The 18,856-nt window shown below is 43.2% G+C and overlaps 1 protein-coding gene across 3 annotated transcripts in view; it reads left to right on the top strand.

Annotated features, from left to right (window-relative positions):
* Positions 1-18,856, top strand: part of LOC147025658 (scavenger receptor cysteine-rich domain-containing protein DMBT1-like) — a 74,463-nt gene that overhangs the window by 15,206 nt on the left and 40,401 nt on the right. For all 3 annotated transcript variants that reach the window (XR_015059624.1, XM_085886868.1, XM_085886867.1), the window contains exons 3-4: positions 7,106-7,417; positions 10,547-10,858. Coding sequence is in view for 2 of the 3 variants with exons in the window: in XM_085886868.1 (XP_085742994.1) it covers positions 7,106-7,417; positions 10,547-10,858 (624 nt within the window). In the remaining variant the exon portion in view is untranslated. The remainder of the gene's footprint in view (positions 1-7,105; positions 7,418-10,546; positions 10,859-18,856) is intronic.

Raw genomic sequence — 18,856 nt, 5'->3', positions numbered from 1 at the left:
CGGTGAAAATCATTTAAAAAAAATAATAACGTACGCCCGGACACGGCATAGTTCCTTGCTTTATTTCATTTCCGTAACCCCTAGAATCTCTTATTCTCAACCAAATTTCAGAATTTAAACTTTTTAGTTGACTTCAGCAGGAGGTCCAACTGCTACAAAAAAAAAAAAATCATTTGTCCAATTTGGACATTGCCTGACACTATGGGAGTCTCCGGGTGCATGGTGTTTATATGACCAATTGGCAATGGCCTAATCGCTTGCCAAGCCAGCCGTTCCTTATCAACCATTTCTTTGGAGTGCTTGCTTGAGTGCTTAAGCCACTTGATGGACGCTCCACAATATTCACACTGTCACTGAATATATCGATCGAGTTGAACGAAGTTCAGGGCCAACTCACCTGCGTTTGGCCCCGCATGGTCGTGCGTTGCATCGGGCGGTGGCTGGCTCGCAACTTTATTTTACACCATGTTTCACTTTTTTGTTCGATCTTCTTTCATTATACAACCCATAACTTCAGCATCAATAAATACATATAAAGACAGATTAAACAATTAATTTTTTGAACGTTTCTTCAACCATTTTGTTTGAATGCTTACCTGAGTGGTTAAGCCACTTGGCGAGCACTGTTCAAGCTTCAATGGTGATACCGCGATGCGGTTCCACGTGGGGATATTTCTGAGGTTAGGAAGGCAAAATTAATTAGATGATTACAATGAGTAAAAAATGTTTTCAGTTGTTACAATGCGATGAATCGCCATATCACGGCAGGATAGCCACGAGGTATGCACGCTCGCTCTAAGCTCTCTTGCCTGGGTTTGAATCTCGACCCAGCAATAAAAACTGTCATCCCAGGGTTTCACAAGAAGGGTGATTCATCAATGTGTGCCTGAGATCATCCTCCCTTCACGCTTACCTCTTCCCAAACCCCCTCCCCTCTCCATCCTGATTGGACATCTCCCGGCGGTCTCCGCATGCTGTATTAATGTGCTGTTTTAACATATCCCATTTTCATCAATCCTGAACTACCCCAATCCCCTTCTCCGCAAGTCCCACTACCAAATGCAAATTGAGAACCTCTCCCCTCATGCTTACCTCCTCCCAAACCCTCTCCCCCATCCTTCTCACTCACATCCCCATTCCCAGAGTGTATAGCAATGTTTGGTGCAGCATCGCTCTCCCCACCTTCCTCCCCTCTCCATGCTCTCTTCCTCCCCATACCCCCCCCCCAATTGTCTCTTTCCCCCCTCTCTCTCTCTCTCTCTCTCTCCCTTCTCCCTGCTCTCTCTCCCCCCTCCCTCTTTCTCAACCCCACCTCCTTAATAGCAAACGTAGTGATATGAGCTTCATACTTAACGCGTAAACATGAGGGAATAGGAAACAACAACAACAACACAATACCCTGGCAATTTGGAATCCATGTTGTTGGCTATGACCCTTTTGCTTCCGGTTTTTTTTTGTTTGTTTCCGGTTTTGTCATGTGGAATGATGCATGCCGGGAGATAAAGGCATCGTCGGAGACCTGAAAGACCGAAATAATATCAGACATGGTGTATATTTCCTCCACTGATTTTAATAAAGATATCTCCCGCATCATCAAAAAATAATTTTTAATCGTGATTTACATTATTTGATCGCTGATCCCGAATCCAGGCCGAAGTAACCGGAAATTGTGTATACAGTTGTGAACAAATTATAGGTAAAGTCAGAAGCGAAGGTAAGAAGAATACTACGTTCACTTGTCGTATTTATTACTAGAAGCCACGAGACATGGCTCGAAAGGAGCTCGGCATTGTTCTTCTTCTTATTGTGAAGACAAAACCTTTAGAACTCGGCTCTTTTACATACAGGATCCGGATCTCCTTAAATACTAAACACATGTACACATCCTCGCATTGAGGGTGCCTTTTGAGAGCGTCTATCATGAACTTTTAAATATATTCGGACATTTGCTTTAAAGTGTTGAAAAGTTCACGTTACTATTTAAAAATTATTCCATTTAATGTGGTTATTTCGTAAATAAACTATTTTCGCGTCATGAATGACGATCGTCCAGGACGGGTCTCGCTATTGGATCCGTCAAGGCACGTGACGAAATATCGGAAGTTGTTTTTTTTTCTTCTTCTTCTTCTTGGTCTTGTTCTTGTTCTTCTTCTTCTGGTGAAGACAAAACCTTTAGGACGCGGCTCTTGGACACATTTGTCCTTGTTTTTTTCGATGAGATCCTGTTCTAGGCGGTGTAGTTGTTGTTGTGAAGGTAATGTTGAGGTAATATTAATTTTTTAGATGAGATCCTGTTCTCAGCGGTGTAGTTGTCGATGTGAAGGTAATGTTGAGGATTTTTTTTTTTCAGATGAGATCCTGTTCTAGGCGGTGTAGTTGTTGTTGTGAAGGTAATGTTGAGGTAATATGCAGTAGTGTTATCATGGTTATAGAAATGCACAAATAATTAATTTGATCTATAGTATACCCAACCACACCTTTATGACTAAAAAAATTAACAACAAAACTCGAGAGTAAATACTCTAGCAGTTTTAAGTCTACCTAATATTATAATAAAGATATCTCCTGCATCATCAAAAAATAATTTTTAATCGTGATTTACATTATTTGATCGCTGATCCCGAATCCAGGCCGAAGTAACCGGAAATTGCAGCATCAAATGTAAGAAGAATTCTACGTTCGCGTCTAGTATTACCGTCAGCGAAGGTTGTATTTGCTCGTAATCAATAAATGAAAACAGCAATCTAAAGGTGAGCATTTAATAACTGAATGACAAGTGGAACAGGGCTTTGTTTACATATTTGAGTTCTTATTTGAGAAATGTTCGACTGTTGGGAATTTTTTCACCTGCGACAGGACATAGTGAGCCGTGTTTAGGGCAAAAAAAAATGGTGATACTGCTTAGAAGTGAGCAAGGATTTGGCAAATTGAGTGGTGATTCAACAACTAAAAAAGACATAAAATGTCATGGCCCCCATTGTTTTAGTAATTTTGCTGTACAGAGTTAAAGGGCAAGCCCATATTAATTTTATGCACACCTAAAATGGTCGCCAGTCTACCAGTCGGCCATCTTTGATAAGATCGCAAAATAAAGAGTTGCACGTGTATGCCATCACGTTCTGTGCTTGCGCCAAGCTTGAACAAAATCTGATGATGCGTGTCTGAGAAACAGTCGGGGACACATTCAAGTAACAAAATGGCCACTAATCGGCCATCTTGGATCTGATCTCAATAAAAAATGACGTGCTTATGTAAGCCATCATTCCTTATCTGAGTGCCACGTTTTAACAACATCTGTAAATGGATGTCCGATAATTTTTTTTTTTTTACAACTAAAATGGCCGCCAGTCATCCATCTTTGATGTCATCACGAAACAAAGTGATGTGCATGTGTATACATAATATCCCGTGTTGTCTCTGTGCCAAGTACCAATAAAATCAGTCCATACATGTCCGAGATATGGTTGCAGACACACGCACGCATGGACACGAAAATCGAGGCCAAACCCATTAGCCCCCATTTCGGACTCAGTCCAACGGGGGCTAATAATACTGTATCTGTCAGAAAGTGAGGAAACATGAATGGAGTTCAAAAGTTCACCATCGGGAAACGTCCATTAAAGGAAGAAAAAGTTCTAAAGGGGTCTACAGGGGTTTAAAGGGTTGTCAGGCATCGAAAGAGTCCATGGGATCTAAGGGGTCTAAAGGGTACGTTCCAATATTAGGTTAGGGAATAATGGTCTCGGAGTCTAAAGGGTCTTAAAATATCTTAGGTTTTAAATGGCTAAAGGGTCTTAAGGGATCTAAAGGTCGATGGTGTCTAAATGGTATGTCCAAATAGTTACTGTCTAATGCAGTGGTTTTCAAACTTTTTTTAGTGGCGACCCAATTTCAGAACCTCTCTTCATCGCGCGACCCAAAAGATTCAAAACCCAATTCATAATATACAAGATAAGATTTCATATGACACAAGAACATTTACTGTTTACTTTATTCACCATCGTCATGCTTTCATACACGTGTAAACGGAGAATAGCCGACAGTATCCAAATAGTACAGTTGAATGTTTCAAAAGTTTAGTCCAAATGACATTTCGATATATCAGTGAGAAGGATGATGAGCCTGTTTTTCAGAAACCAACTTCTCTATTCGTGGAGAAGTAGATGACAATGCCAGGATCATATCATGCTCCATTTCTCGGCGATTTCTGTACTTTGTTTTAATCACGACCATGGTGGAGAACGACTGCTCACAAAAGTATGATGAAGGATATGGCATGAGAACCTTAATGGCGCGCTGTGACAGGGTTGGGTACGACGGCAGCATTTTGCACCAGAATGTCGACAACGAATTCGTCCGCGCAAGAGCCTGCACTCCTGAATCCTGCTGGAGCTGTACAAGCTCTTCCTGTGCTGTATCATCTTCATCAGCAATCGAGTTCAATGGAGCTGTGAAAGGGTCCCGAACCACAGAAAAGGACTGCACATCCAGCTCAGGGAAATAGTGCTCGAACTGTTCAATGAGCGACTGAAGGTGACGTGCTATCTCCCCAGAAAGACTGTCGAGCTCAGTATCATCGTACTGGCGGGTCGCTAGATGCTCCAACAGACGGGGGAAAAGGCTGAAGCGCTTAAGAGCTGCTCTGTCTGCGAGTAATTTTAGAGTCGCCAGAAATCCGCTCATTTTGTCGTGAAAAATCATGAGGTTGGCGTCTTTGCATTGGAGGGAGCGGTTGAGGACATTGAGACGTTCAAAGATGTCAACGAGATAGCATAGTTCTGACAGCCAAGAGTCCGACTCGAGCAACGCTACCATGACATTTTCCCTTGTGTGCGTAGGAACTCCTCCAGTTCATATTTGAGCTCGTAAACTCGCAGAAGAAGGTTTCCTCAAGATAACCATCTGACTTGAGTGTAGGATAGTAAATTCTTATGGTCGGCGTCCATCTCCTGGCAGAATAGCCTGAATAACCTAGTGTTGAGGGCGCTCGATTTGATGTGATTCACCATTTTTACGACTTCTGAGAGCACGCTCGGCAAGGTTTCTGGCAAAGTACGAGAGGCGAGTGCTTCTCAGTGAATTATGCAGTGTACCATGGAGGTCTGAGGAGCCACCTCAAGCAATTTAGCCTTAAATCCAGAACGCACTCCGAACATTGCTGGCGCGCTGTCCGTTGTAGAACCGAGCAACTTTCCGAAGTCCAGATCATGGTCACGATAAAACTGCTCTACTTTCTCAAAATGTCCTCGCCTTTGGTGATGGCCTCCAATGGTTTGATGAGCAGAGGCTCATCGACAAAGTTATTAGCCTTGATGAAGCGGACCCAGATGATGAGTTGCGCGTACTATGCGATATCAGTGGACTCGTCCAAGTGTATGGCGTGCCACGGTGATTCCTTGATCTTCTGTACGACCTGAGCCGTTACGTCCAGACTCATATCTTCAATTCTGCGTTGGATGGTGTTGTCAGAGAGGGGTATAACTGCCAGTTTCTTCGCCGCTTCCTCCCCAACCATCAGAGATACCATGTCCTTTGCACATGGCAGCACGAGTTCTTCCGCAATGGAGTGAGGCTTTTTTGTCTTGGCAACATGGAGCGACACTCGATACGAGGCCTCTAATGCCCAAGAATTGGTCTGATGGCATGTACCCTCTCTGTCAAGACGCGTATTCTTGAGTGCAAGAAGTTTCCTCTCAAAGAACGCTCTCTCCTTATCCTGATAAGGCGCATATTTTGTAGTCAAATGCCTCTGCAACTTATTTTGTTTCATAGACTCCGTAGAAAGCACTTCCAAACAAATCACACACTGAAGCCTCTGTGCCCCACTTTTATCCACCACGTCGTAAAATCCAAGGTCCAGAAATTTATCCTGGTAAGAACGTTCTCGAGATTTGCTGGTGGCCGGTGCTGCCATCACAAATAAGGTCTCAAGCCGTACGTGGAGACGTGAATAGACCTTAATGATAGAGTCAGAGTCAGAGTCTGAGTCTGAGAGGCCGTGGATCAAACCACTAATTTCCTGCCAAAATGAGCCGCCCTTCAGCGAGCCCGCGCATCGGCTGGATCCCATTCCAAGCGTCATGTTGCGCCGGTTCCCATACTTTGAACGAACCGTTTATATTACATCCCGTAAAAGCGAACACCGATCGAAAATAGACAATTTCTTTTCGCTGCAAGTGGACGCCCACGACCCCACGAAATTTGCTCGGCAACCCCACTTGGGGTCGCGCCCCCGGGTTTGAAAAACCAAGGTCTAATGGATCTATAGTATAAAAAAAAATGGGTCAAATGGGGTCTCAAGGAAGTAAATGTCCAAAGGGTCTTACAAGTTCTGAGGGGTTTAAAGGGTTTAAAGAGTCTGAAGGATCATGGGCTCGAAGCAGTCTAATGGGTCGAGAGGGTCCAAAGTGTTGAAGGGGTCTAATAGTCTAAAGGGTCTATGGAGGCTAAATCAAAAGGGTATCTTCCAATTGTAGTTGGGGTTGAAAAGTATATCAGGTATAATGGGGTCTAAAGGATTGAAAGGAAATAAAGTGTTGAAAGGGTCTTAAAAGGACTAAAAAAAACAGACTGTCCCCTCTCTGCCACACTCCCTCCCCCGACCCCAACTGTCTGTCCTCCTCTCCCCCTTTGTTCCCCACTTTTCGAAGCAAGAGTTCATTACTGACATGAAAAGGTTAAAATTTAATCAAATGGCGAAGTTAAATTATAACAAATATCAAATGAAGCGAGATTATAATCCGATGATTTTCATTACGTGGCAGTAAGAGAGTCAAGGTATGATTGGTCAAATGGACTTTTCCTGTGTCCAAATTCCTTTTGTATGCTCATAAGGGAGGGCCAGCAAATGGAAATCAATAGTAAATGTAGAGCACACTCCATGATGCACCATCTTTGTGCTAACACCAGGATCAAATTACTTTTTCAACAAAGAGACTCGAAACATCACAAAAGTGATTTTCAATATTTCCAAATGGTCCTGGCATGTATTTTTGGAAAAACCTTAATGTTTACTATTCATTTGAATTAAAAAGTCAAATTATTTACGTGTTTCTTCTCTGAGAATACCAATAATTTGTTTTTTGTCCTTGTTGTCCGGTTCCAGCCCTGCCTGTCCGTCTCATTGGAGGAAGAACACCCTGTGAGGGTCGTGTGGAGGTGTTGTACCAACATTCCTGGGACACTGTCTGTGATGATGATTGGAGTGCCACAGATGCAAATGTGGTTTGTCACCAGCTCGGTTGTGGATCAGCCATTTCTGCCCCGTGCTGTGCAGCGTTTGGACAAGGAAACGGATCCGTATTGATGGATAATGTCGGATGTACTGGATCAGAATCTTACCTTTCATATTGTCCGCATAATGGTTGGCACTCAGCCAATTGTGGACATGGTGAAGACGCGTCTGTCGTTTGCAAAGGTATGTGGCTTTTGAACAACAGTTTCATTGCAGAATATTTTTATGCCTCTGCTGATGAAGTCGCCGGTGGCATGATGTTTTCAGGTTGTCCATCCGACAGTACGTACGTCCGTCTGCGCTAACTTTCTCTGTTTTCGCTGCAACCAGGGGTGTTTGAGGTTCTGCATCTGCAAAATTGAGCGATGACAAAAACTGTTATTTTTTTTCAGAGTGTCACTTGATCTTGACCTTGAACCGGCAGCGGCATGATGTAAATTTAGCGTAGATGCACCTTCCTCTCGGCTAACGAGGTCGGATAAACCTTTGTGGAGTTTTGGTGAAAAATGTTAGAATGATGATAATTGAGTTATGTCCTTAAAAATTCGGGCAAGGGCGAAAAAACGACGTCAACCCCGCATTCTTTTTATTCCCATTCTTATTGTTAACTTTCATTCCGAAAGACCCAGTGGGAACCGAGTGCATTTTGAAAATTGGGAGTACAGGAAGAATATTTTTATATATAAATGGTGGGTTCGTACTCCTCGGGGTGTAAGAAACTCTGTTGTACCATTTAAATTTTACATTTTCAACGCCATCGAGAGGTAATTGTTGAAACAAACCCTTCTACAGCAATATTCCTTCCTCTGCGCTGTCGTGGAGGCTTAATTAAGAGGTTTCCATTGATGCACTATCTCTGAGTAACTTGGTTCTGGATCTGAAATATTTGCAAGGACGAAGAAGTTTAAATTTAATTAATGATGTTTTGTATTGAGTTCACAATCTCATGACATGACAGAATCTCACAGTCCATGATGAACATACAAACATCATTTATGTTTTGAGTTAATTAGCTAATTATCTCACCACCTGTATGGTGATTAAAAAAAAAAGGGCTCCATTAGTTTTTGTTCATCAACATCATGAATAATCACACAGAGTTTCAAAACGATCCGTTGAGTTGTCTCGGAAGTGTCGGGAAAAAATAATAATAATAATATGTTGATCAGAAAAAATCAGATCAGAAAAAATAATAAAAAATAATATGAAAAATAAAAAAATAAGAATTTATTCGATTTTTATGAAGATCCAAATCTGGATCAGGATACGAGATTTTATTAATTTTTGAAGGGATTCTTTGCTTTTGAGACATGGGGGCAAAAACGATATATAGCACGATATTTCAAAAAGTTGTGGACGAGTTGTGTCAAAACTGGGTGGATGAGTTGGAGAGGTGGCAGGAACAAGCCGATTCGATTTTGGTTCATTTCTGAATCCGGATCTGACCTATCGGTGGGAAACAAAACGTAACCTGTTCAGCCAGGTGGAGCTATGCGCTCTACCGACTGCCATTGCAGTTGTTAATTGCGACAACTACAATGATAATCTGCTCCTACATAGGCTCCCTCTTCACTTTGACCATGGGCAACCATCCCATCCATCCCCCCGTCCACCTCCTCACTCCATCATCGATTGCGATGAATGTCATTAAAAAAATGAATTGTCGCAAATGGGACAAACTCTCCTCTCCCAATGGAGGGTGGCCGTAGTTAGGGTGCATTAGGTGATAATACTGAATCTTAGGGTCTTGAGTTTGAGCCCCTGTGCCCTGTCATGCCGTTAAATAGCCGGGCATTGGCTTTGTGGTTCGGGTAGTTGGCTTGGGATCTTAGGGTCTTGAGTTTTAGCCCGATTGGCTGCTGAATTATCACCATGTGTGGTTGACTCAGCCTGTTATCCTTCCGAGGTCGGCAAAATGAGTACCAGTGTACTGATATAGGGGCAGAGCATCAGCGGCATAGTCACGCCCCAACAAAATGATAGCTACCCAGCAGCCAAGCTTCCCTACGCAAGACGAAGAAGAAGAAGAAGAAGAAGAAGAAGAAGAAGAAGGGCTATTAACACCATGTGGGTTAACTCAGCCTGTCATCCTTCTGAGGTTGGCAAAATGTGGACCAGCTTATTGAAAACAGGGGGATCTGCATTAGCAGCACAGGCATACTCTCAGCAAAGATGTGACCAGCAGCTACAGGCTGCATAGGAAATAATAATAATAATAATGATAATAAAAGGGTCTAAAGGTTGAAACAGTCAAGGGGTCTGAGTAGTCTAATGGGTATAGGGGGTCTAAAGGGGTCTTAATTGTCTTAAGGGGCCAAATAGTCGAAACTCTAAAGGGTCTATTTGGTGTAAAGGTTCAAAGGGTACATTCCAATCGTAATTGGGATCTAAATGGCATTTAGGGTCAAAAGGGTTCTCAATGACGTGAAGTGTCAAAAGGTTAAAATGACTGAAAGGGACTAAATAAAAAGAGGTCTGTCCCTTCTCTGCCACCCACCCTCCCTCCTGCCTACCCCAACTCTCTGTCCTCCCCTCCTCTCTTTCTTTTCTGTCCTTCAAAGCAAGAGGGCATGACTGACATTAAGATGTTAAAATTTAATCAAGGGGTTCAGTTAAATTATCATTAAGATCAAATTAAATGAGCTAATCTGATGAATTGAATTATGTGGCATCGAGAGAGTCCAGGTATGATTGTTCAAATGGCCTCCACCTGTGTCCAAGTTCCCTTTGTGCGCTAATAAGGGAAAATTAAACAAGTTTATTGGTTCTCGGATCACCAAGGGTAAGCCTCCCCAAGTTTACCATTGATGATCGATTTCAGTTATACCTTTCCCATTAATTGTGGAGATAAACAAAAATCAATGGTAAATATAGAGAAAACCCCGCGATGTAATATCTCTCTACTTATCTCTGTGTCGTAAGAGGCGACCAGGGTTGCGTCAGGAAGGGCATCCGGCGTAAAACATGTGCCAAATCACTATGCGGATCATACGGATGATCCGCTGTGGCGACCCCTCTCGGGAGCAGCTGAAAGAAGAAGAAGAAGAAGAAGAAGAAGAAGAAGAAGAAGAAGAAGAAGAAGAAGAAGAAGAAGAAGAAGTAATATCTCTCTACTAACACCAGGATCAAATAATTTTTTCATTAAATAACTTAAACCATCACAAAAGTGATTACAATGTTTCTGAGCAATCCTTGCATGTATTTTTGGAACAAATCTTAATGTTTATCATTTTATCCAATTTATAATATGTGTTTGTGTTTTTCTCTGATAATGGCAATGATTTATTTTTTGTCCTTGTTGTCCTTTCCCAGCCCTGCCTGTCCGTCTAGTTGGAGGAAGAACACCTTGTGAGGGTCGTGTTGAGGTGTTGTACCAACATTACTGGGATACTGTCTGTGATGATCATTGGAGTGTCAGAGATGCAAATGTGGTATGTCGCCAGCTCGGTTGTGGATCACCGATTTCCAGCCCGTGCTGTGCAGCATTTGGACAAGGAAACGGATCCATATTGATGGATAATGTCCAATGTAATGGATCAGAATCTTCCCTTTCATATTGTCCATATAATGGTTTTCACTCTCACAATTGTGGGCACCATGAAGACGCGTCTGTCGTTTGCCAAGGTATGTGGCTTTTGAACAACAGTTTCATTGCAGAATGTTTTTTTTTCTCAAGGTTTTTCCTTTTCAGTGCAGTCTACTCTCGTGTCCAGGGATTTAGCCCCTGCCTGGACGGATGGACAAACTGTTCTCCATTGGAGGCCCACAGCCGAGACTCCCGGAGATTTATCCGCGCGCGGGAAAGAAATGCTAGGCGCTTCACCAAGGCGGTAGCACAGTACAGGGGTTTTACTCTCGAACCCACAACAGATGCACGGACACAAGTAAATAAAATTAAATTAAATGGATCATTTAATGACAATAATCAAATATGTACAATGACAATAATTCAAATTATAATAATGAAAGAAAAATATGAGGTATCTACAGCCTAAGTTCCTATTTGAGGTGCTTCCACACCCAGACACACACACACACACACACACACACCCCAATAATGAAGATGAGATTATCAGAAGAAAGGAGAGAAGATGAGGGCTAATGGCCTCGCAATACCTTGCATGATTGGCTGATTGCGCGACCCAGCACGTTTTGGGGGACGCTCCGCCGAGCGATACCAGTTAGAGGGTCAGCACGTTATCTCCTGCTTGGTTACTGTCCGGGCTCAGTGCGTGCACCGGTCCAGAGAGTCGGTGGAGCTGACAGACAAGGAAAGTGGTCGGCGGACCCAGCAGCACACGAGGAAGGCGTGAGGCAGTAAGGCAGGTGGAGCAGCAGGTGAATGCAGAGATCTGGAGAGCAAAGTCAGGCGACACGTGAACGGCTTCACGATCCACTTTCTATAAGCCCCATGGTGTAGGGTGAGGTGACGACCCGAAGCGATGCATCGTCACCCGAAATCGTTCGCTCCTATTAGATCCTGGCCCCACGCTGCCCGGCTCCTATGGCCAGGTCTCATTTGTACATCCGGCGAGATGTGGCCGGGCTGTGGAATTGTCTTGCACCGAACACTGTGACATGAATCGCCTTGCACAGAACTCCCGGGCCTCGTTCCGGCGACCAGCCTTGTGTCGCGTCGACCCTGTAGTCCCGTTCGGGCACCCCCTGGCACTCTGCGGGTGGTGCTGGTCAATGCGCTTGTTCGGTCCGTACACCATGCGGTCCAAGAGGTCTGGGCCATGCAGCATGCCCTGCCCGGTGGTGACGACATCGAGGCGGAGGTGCAAGGAGGTGCGGGATGACCTCTGCCGTTTTCGCGAGATATTGATGGCTGAGGTGGCAAGTGAAGGTCGATGGTGAGAAGCTTGATTGTAAATAGGAACGCAGACCCCATTAAAGATGTGCGCCATGTGCGTCCTGTACAGTGTGGGGGTGATTTTAACTTTTAACGTCAGCAGCTTACGAGTGATCACATTTGTCTTGTCGTCGTCACTGTTTCTAAAGCAATTGCCTATTTTATATGACTGAATGCATTGCTTTCCAAAGCTTACATGATTTCTCTTTGTGAGTTTCAAAGCAAAATACATTTGACAACACCCGATTTCCGAACTGTTTGCTATATTAACATTTTTTCTTAATTTGAGCCAAATATTTTGCACCTGTCACATGATGATTGTGTGTGTGTGTGTGTGTGTGTGTGTGTGTGTGTGTGTGTGTGTGTGTGTGTGTGTGTGTGTGTGTGTGTGTGTGTGTGTGTGTGTGTGTGTGTGTGTGTGTGTGTGTTCATAAAGCATAACATTCTCTGCTAACTCCCCTACCTCCACTCCCCTCACTCCTCTCTCCCTCTCGGTCCCATCCTCACTCCACCCCCTCCTTAATACAGTGCCGCATTCTCCAACATTCTCTCTCTCTCTCTCTCTCTCTCTCTCTCTCTCTCTCTCTCTCTCTCTCTCCCTAACCTCTCCTCTCTAGGGAGAGAGAGGGAGAGAGAGGGAGAGAGAGATCGAGAGGGAGAGAGAGAGACACACACAGAGCCCATGGTCTCGTGTCGAGAGAATCCGAAGCCAAAGGCCTGGCATGGCTGCCGGGGGAGGTTTTTTTCTTGCTCACTGCGACCGTGTTCTTTATTGTTTCTCGATTTTAATCAATTGATCTCTTGGTGTTTGTGAAACGCCTTATTCTCTCGGTAAAGTTTCCTAACTTGTTTTCCTGAGTTGGAATGGCGGGTGAACGTTTCCTCATTGAGATGTTCGAGTCACTCACTCATCAACACGCTGTAGTTTGTATCCCTCCCAGTGAAGTGGAACTGAACGATGTACTTCCGCCATTGGTAACATCGTTGGATCACATAACATTGGTGCTGCTTGTCACATTAATAAGAAGTTTGTTGTGTTTGTGTCGGAGGAACACGTGGTAGTTACGGTAGTTGAGCATGGCCTGTTCATCGAACCGAACACTTACCTTTCTGTGTTCGCTTTGCAGGCCCCAACAGTTAAAGTTAATATTACTAATATTCCACCACTCAAAAAGAACCAGTTAAACAAGTTTGGAAAGGTTGTGTTGAGGATCTCAATGGTGCCGATGTGTAATGTTAGTGATCAGTTTAAACACGTCATGTCCTTTAAAAGAGTGGTTTATATGATACTACCTGGAAATGAAAAAACACTGAATTTGGTACCAAGTGTAAAAATCTGTATATATAAAATGTTTGCCTCCTGAGAGGTCGTGATGTGTTTTGGGTGTGGGGCTTATGGGTATATGAAGAGTGTTTGTCCCAATGTGGTTACACCACAAGAAAGTGAATGTGTGGTGAGGAACGATTCTTCCTCACCACAAACTGATGGGGAGAAGGTGAATCGGGAGCTGAGCCCTGCCCCCCACTGGCTGAAGCGTGCGACATGTTGGACTCGTCCACCCCGACCGGCGTTGGAGAGAGGGCGTTTGATCATGACGTAATTAATCTTCCACCACCAAAGGAGGAAGTGAAAGTGGTTGAATCCTCTCCTTTACCATCCACTTCACTGGACAGTGTGGACGATATGGAGGTATCCGTTACGGATACCAGGAGAAAAGGCCAAAAACGGACAAATGTTGATGCCTTTGATGCTAAGGATAAGAATAAGGATCACATCGTGTCAGGCTCGCGGGACCTCCAAGGTACGTCCCACATCGGAAACCCCTTGGTGGACCCGGAGTTGTGTGCGGGATGGAAACCGCTTGCTCCATTTGCCGACTCTGAGCGGGACACAAAGAATAGTGAGGTGTCTCAGGATATCTTAAGTGTTTGTCCTGATTGCTAAGCTTGTTCAGACGAGTTATCAGCTGTGTCTGACAGTGATGGGGAAATAGATAAAGGGGAAAATCCCTGTGAGTTAAATGTTAACCCTTCCCTCATAGATGATGATGTAAGGGATGTGGAGGGGAAGGACATGGACAAGGCAAATTTGTAGGGGTCTGTAAATAAAGCATAATTTTCTGTTCCCATGAGATATCTTGAGCAAAAAGTAAGTGTTCCACAAATAATTGGGGAGAGCATAGATGAAGCACTTGACTCAGACGAAACCTCTTATACCCCACAATTCAGTGCGTTATGCTCTCAAGAAGATGAGGGGGGAAACGACACAACCTTAGTGTCTCAAGAAAATTTAATTAAATTCCTGGACGATACATTCAGGAAAAGATACGTAAAAATCAAACATTACTTCCCGAATCTACATGATTTCATTAAAACTGCAAGAAGGATGATTCGTGAACCTCATCAGGTTAACATATCAGATCCCCAATTCCAAAGGTTAAGGAAATGTGTTACTTGGGCTGGAAAAGAGCTTCAAGAATAACTAACAGAATGGAGATGAAAGTAGCATCCCTGAACATCAATAGAGGCCACATTTGTGTGCGTCGTCTCCAGGTATTTCAGCTCTTTCAAAATGAAAAAATTGATGTGTTACTGCTCCAGGAGACGCATGCAAATCAGCCTTCTGAGGATGAGTGGCGTCGAATCTTTAAAGGTTGTCTTTCTTTTCTCCACTGCACTTGTTGAGGCCAAGGCCAGTGTGGCAATGGTGTTACATCCTTGACTCCAGCCTTCGGAGATAACTTGCAAGGAAATTTGTAAAGGTTACTTACTGTCTGTGCAATTTGTCAGTAGTAACCTAAAGATTTGCATGACTAATGTTTACTGTCCTAGTGCTAACTCTGAAAGAGGTGCCTTTCTATACAAGTTGGCAGAGTTTGTACGCACCATTGACTTGATCATGTTGTTGTGTCTGGGGGGTGACTTCAACTGCATCCTCAACCCACAACTTGATGGGAACACTTGTGAGCCTCATCCACCCAGTGGATGTGCCTTTGGCACAGCTAGTTAAAAAGTTTAAACTGGTGGATGTGTGGCGGATACAAAACCGTAATATCCGTCAGTATACATGGGTTTGTGCATCAAGAAATGTTTTGACGATGGCTTGCCTAGACAGATTTTATGTTAATCATGAAATAGTAAATCTGGTTAAGAACTCATATAAGGCCGTCTGGTTTTTCCGATCATCACATGATTGTCATGGTGTGTGGCTTTCCTCATCATGTCTGTGGAAGTGCATGTTGGACTTTTAATTTGAAACTTCTACAAAGTTCACGTATTATAGAAGCTTTTAAAATGGTATGGGAAAAATGTGAGTCACAAAAGGGTTCATACTTTAACTTAAGACATTGGTGGGACTGCACAAAGTCCCAAATCAAATGTTTTTGCCAACAATACTGCTCTTACAGCACATACAACGCTTTTGGTGTGATATCTGCTTTAAAAAAACGATATACTTATCTGTGAGCAGAAAACTGGATTGTCGAGTGCGAATGTCCAGCAGTTGTCGGAGAAAAGGACCCTTCCTGCTGAAACGGTGAAAGAGCGGGTGGCCAGCACATTTATCCGACTGCGGAATGAAAAAATCCAACTTGATACACCAAACAAAGGGTTCTTCAATTTGGAAAAAAAATGGTCAAGACCTCTCAACAAATCGATGCTTTTCTCTCTTCTGGTGGTGATTTGTTGACCTCCCAGAGTGATATCAAGCATGAACTACAAGACTATTTTTCTAAACTCTTCGGAATAAGAGCTGTGAATGAGGAGAACAGGAATGCGATGCTTGAACAGCTCCCTTCTCTGTCTGAAGACCAACAACAATTGCTTGAGCCTGGCATTTCTCTTGGAGAACATTGCTGCGCTTAAGGATAGCAAGGATGGGAAAGCCCCTGGACTAGACGGCCTTCCGGCTGAATTTTATAAGGCTTTCTGGGACATTCAAGGCCCTACTCTTCTTGAGGTCTTTCAGGAGAGTGTTAAACAAGGTGAATTGCCACTGAGCTGCCGGAGGGCAGTTTTGTGTCTCCTTCCGAAGAAAGGAAAACTGCATGAGACCGCAAATTGGCGGCCTGTGTCACTCCTCAACACGGACTATAAAATATTGTCAAAAGCACTTGCAACCCGTCTAAAGGAAGTCATCTCTTTCTTGATTGGCACTGATCAGTCATACTGTGTTCCAGAACGTTCCAAATATGATAATATTTTTTTGGTGAGAGACTTGATCAGTCTCAGTCGAACTACATCTCCTGGTTTTGGTTTATTACTTTTAGATCAAGAAAAAGCTTTTGACAGTGTTAACCATTCTTTTTTGTTTGATGTATTCTGGAGAACAGGGTTTGGGGAAAAATTTATTTCTTGTGTTAAGTTATTGTACAAAAATGCATCTTGTCTGCTGAAGGTAAATACTAGTCTTTGTTACCCCTTCCCCTTTCAGCGAGGCATCCGTCAGGGCTGTGCGCTATCAGGCATGCTCTACAATCTATCCGTTGAACCTTTATTAGCTTTACTCCGGAACTCAGTGTTAGGAGTCTCTCTTTCACAAAATTCCAAAGTCGTTGTTTCAGCTTATGCTGATGATATTTGTGTTGCTATTTCAAATCAAAAAGATGTTTCTGAGGTCTCTCCCTCGTTCTTCCACCCCTCCTCAGTCTCTCTCCCTCATCCCTCCCCTCACCCTACCCTATCTCCTCTCTCTTGCCTCTCTCCCTCCCATCCTTCTTACTCCCCCCCCTTTATATTTCCCATGACGGCTCCCTCCTCCCACCCTTTAACATGACTCCTCCATCCTCATCCCACCCTTTCCTTGCCTCCTCCCAACTTTTCTCTACCTTTCCCCTGAAAAAAATCAATCATTAAAATAAGACCCACTTTTGATTCCGACCAACCTCTAACTTGCCATGTGTCATGTTGAAATCTGCCCCTGGGGATGAATTCATCAATATGGCTGAAATAAGTCTTGGTATAGCTGTTTATCCTCATCATCATGTGATGAATCTGGGGTGCGTTCAGTTGCCAAGTTTCTTGTTGAGCGCTTGCCAGTCGGCTTAAGCACTCAAGCAAGCACTCCATTGAAACTGTTGATAAGGAATGGCTGGCTTGGCAATTGCTGGCTTGCTGCTTGGAAACTCAACAAACTCCTGGACATATCACCTCTTGACAACCATACAGCGCATACAAAACGCCGACAAAAGGACAGTTTTTCAATTCAAGGCTTCACATATTTATCATGACTATTTTTGTTGTCATAAAAACGTACCTTGTTCACTTTTCAATGCGTTGTTTTAGTTTTTAAAATGTAAATACACTCAGAGGTGATGTTGAGGAGATGAAAGTGGACATGTACATTTCATATAACTTTAAAGTGTATGTGTACATAATAAATATATCTCGCAAATTTCCTCGACCTCGCGACTAATTATGTACACCCAGAATTTCACTCTCCCAAGACGATTTTCGCCACCTGTAATGTTTATTTACTTCGCATAATATGTGAATTACATGTCCATCAGTTTGTTTGTTTGTTTGTTTGGAATTCTACAAAGTTGGGTGGAAACCAAAGACGCCGATGAACCCTCAGAGCTATGCATAGCGAAGAATATGGCAGCGATTTCTGGATGGCTGGGGGGGGGGGGATGTCGTGGCCTGGCTAATGGACAGGGCTTGTGGTACTGTGGGAGAGAGGAGAAGGTGTGGCCTGTAGAATGGCTGGTGCTTATGACCCACAGACAGGAATCGAGCTTTATATGCAGGGGTTCACACCATTTTTTTTTCACTTGATTTTCCAATGAGTACCAGGAGAAATGGTTGAGATCTCATGACAAAAAATAAAATGTCAGCTTCAAGCGTGCTCATCTGCTTTTCCAAGTGGAACTCTGATTCTTTATTTCAGTGCCTCTCAGCCTAGTGTGCATCTTACTCCTCTGTAAGCGCCCTCACAGAATGTCCGCTCCAAACAAGACACTCGCATGCTGTGCATTTTTTTCATTCTGGACACTCCTGAACCTCCTCTTCTTCCTCCTGGCCCATGTGTTCTCCTTAGATCTATGTTTTTTTTTTTTGATCTAATAAGTTATAAACCTACAATATAACTTGTAAATTATAAATTTAATTTTGGAATCACAGTGCATCACTTATCAGAATTATGACGGAACAATTCTACCTGCACTAACTGAGAATACCTCCTCTTCTTCCTCTTCACTCATGTGTTCTCCTTTGGTCTATTTTTTTTTCTTATAAGTTATGACAGAACTTTAACTATAACTAGACGACCCGTGAACCCGTTGGGTTCCCGTTATGACAGCGGTTGATGAAAAAAAAATCATTTCAAGAAAAAAAACAGATAGCTCCAGTGAACTATACCACTGAGGTTGTTTGCATGATCAAATACTCCCGAAGAGTACTTGACTGAATCAGGAATTGATTTTTTAATATTTTTTTTCGTTGCCCGATTTGAACAAAACTTGATACTGCACACTGCAGGTGAATGGTGAGTAAGGTGGCCCTAAAAATTTTGCACTGTCGTGTACTGTTTTGGCTGTATTTTTGGGAACATACATACATACATACATACAATATGAGAGTTTTAGTAATATAATGATGTTATCATTTATAAACTTAATTTTGTGCATTTAAATTTTGAAATCACAGTACAGTATATCAATGTATCAGAATTATTCCGGAAGAATCTTGCCTACACTAGCTGAGAAAACCTTCCACCTCTGTTGTGCTCATACGCTTTTGAGCTTTTGAAGCATCTTTGAAGTACGCAT

This window comes from Eptatretus burgeri, chromosome 6 (assembly GCF_056783735.1).
Source record: "Eptatretus burgeri isolate ZD-2024b chromosome 6, Ebu_testis_v1, whole genome shotgun sequence".
In the NCBI taxonomy this organism is placed as follows: Eukaryota; Metazoa; Chordata; class Myxini; order Myxiniformes; family Myxinidae; genus Eptatretus; species Eptatretus burgeri.
The sequence above is the reverse complement of the archived record's forward strand: the minus strand, read 5'-3'. Positions and strand labels throughout refer to the sequence as shown.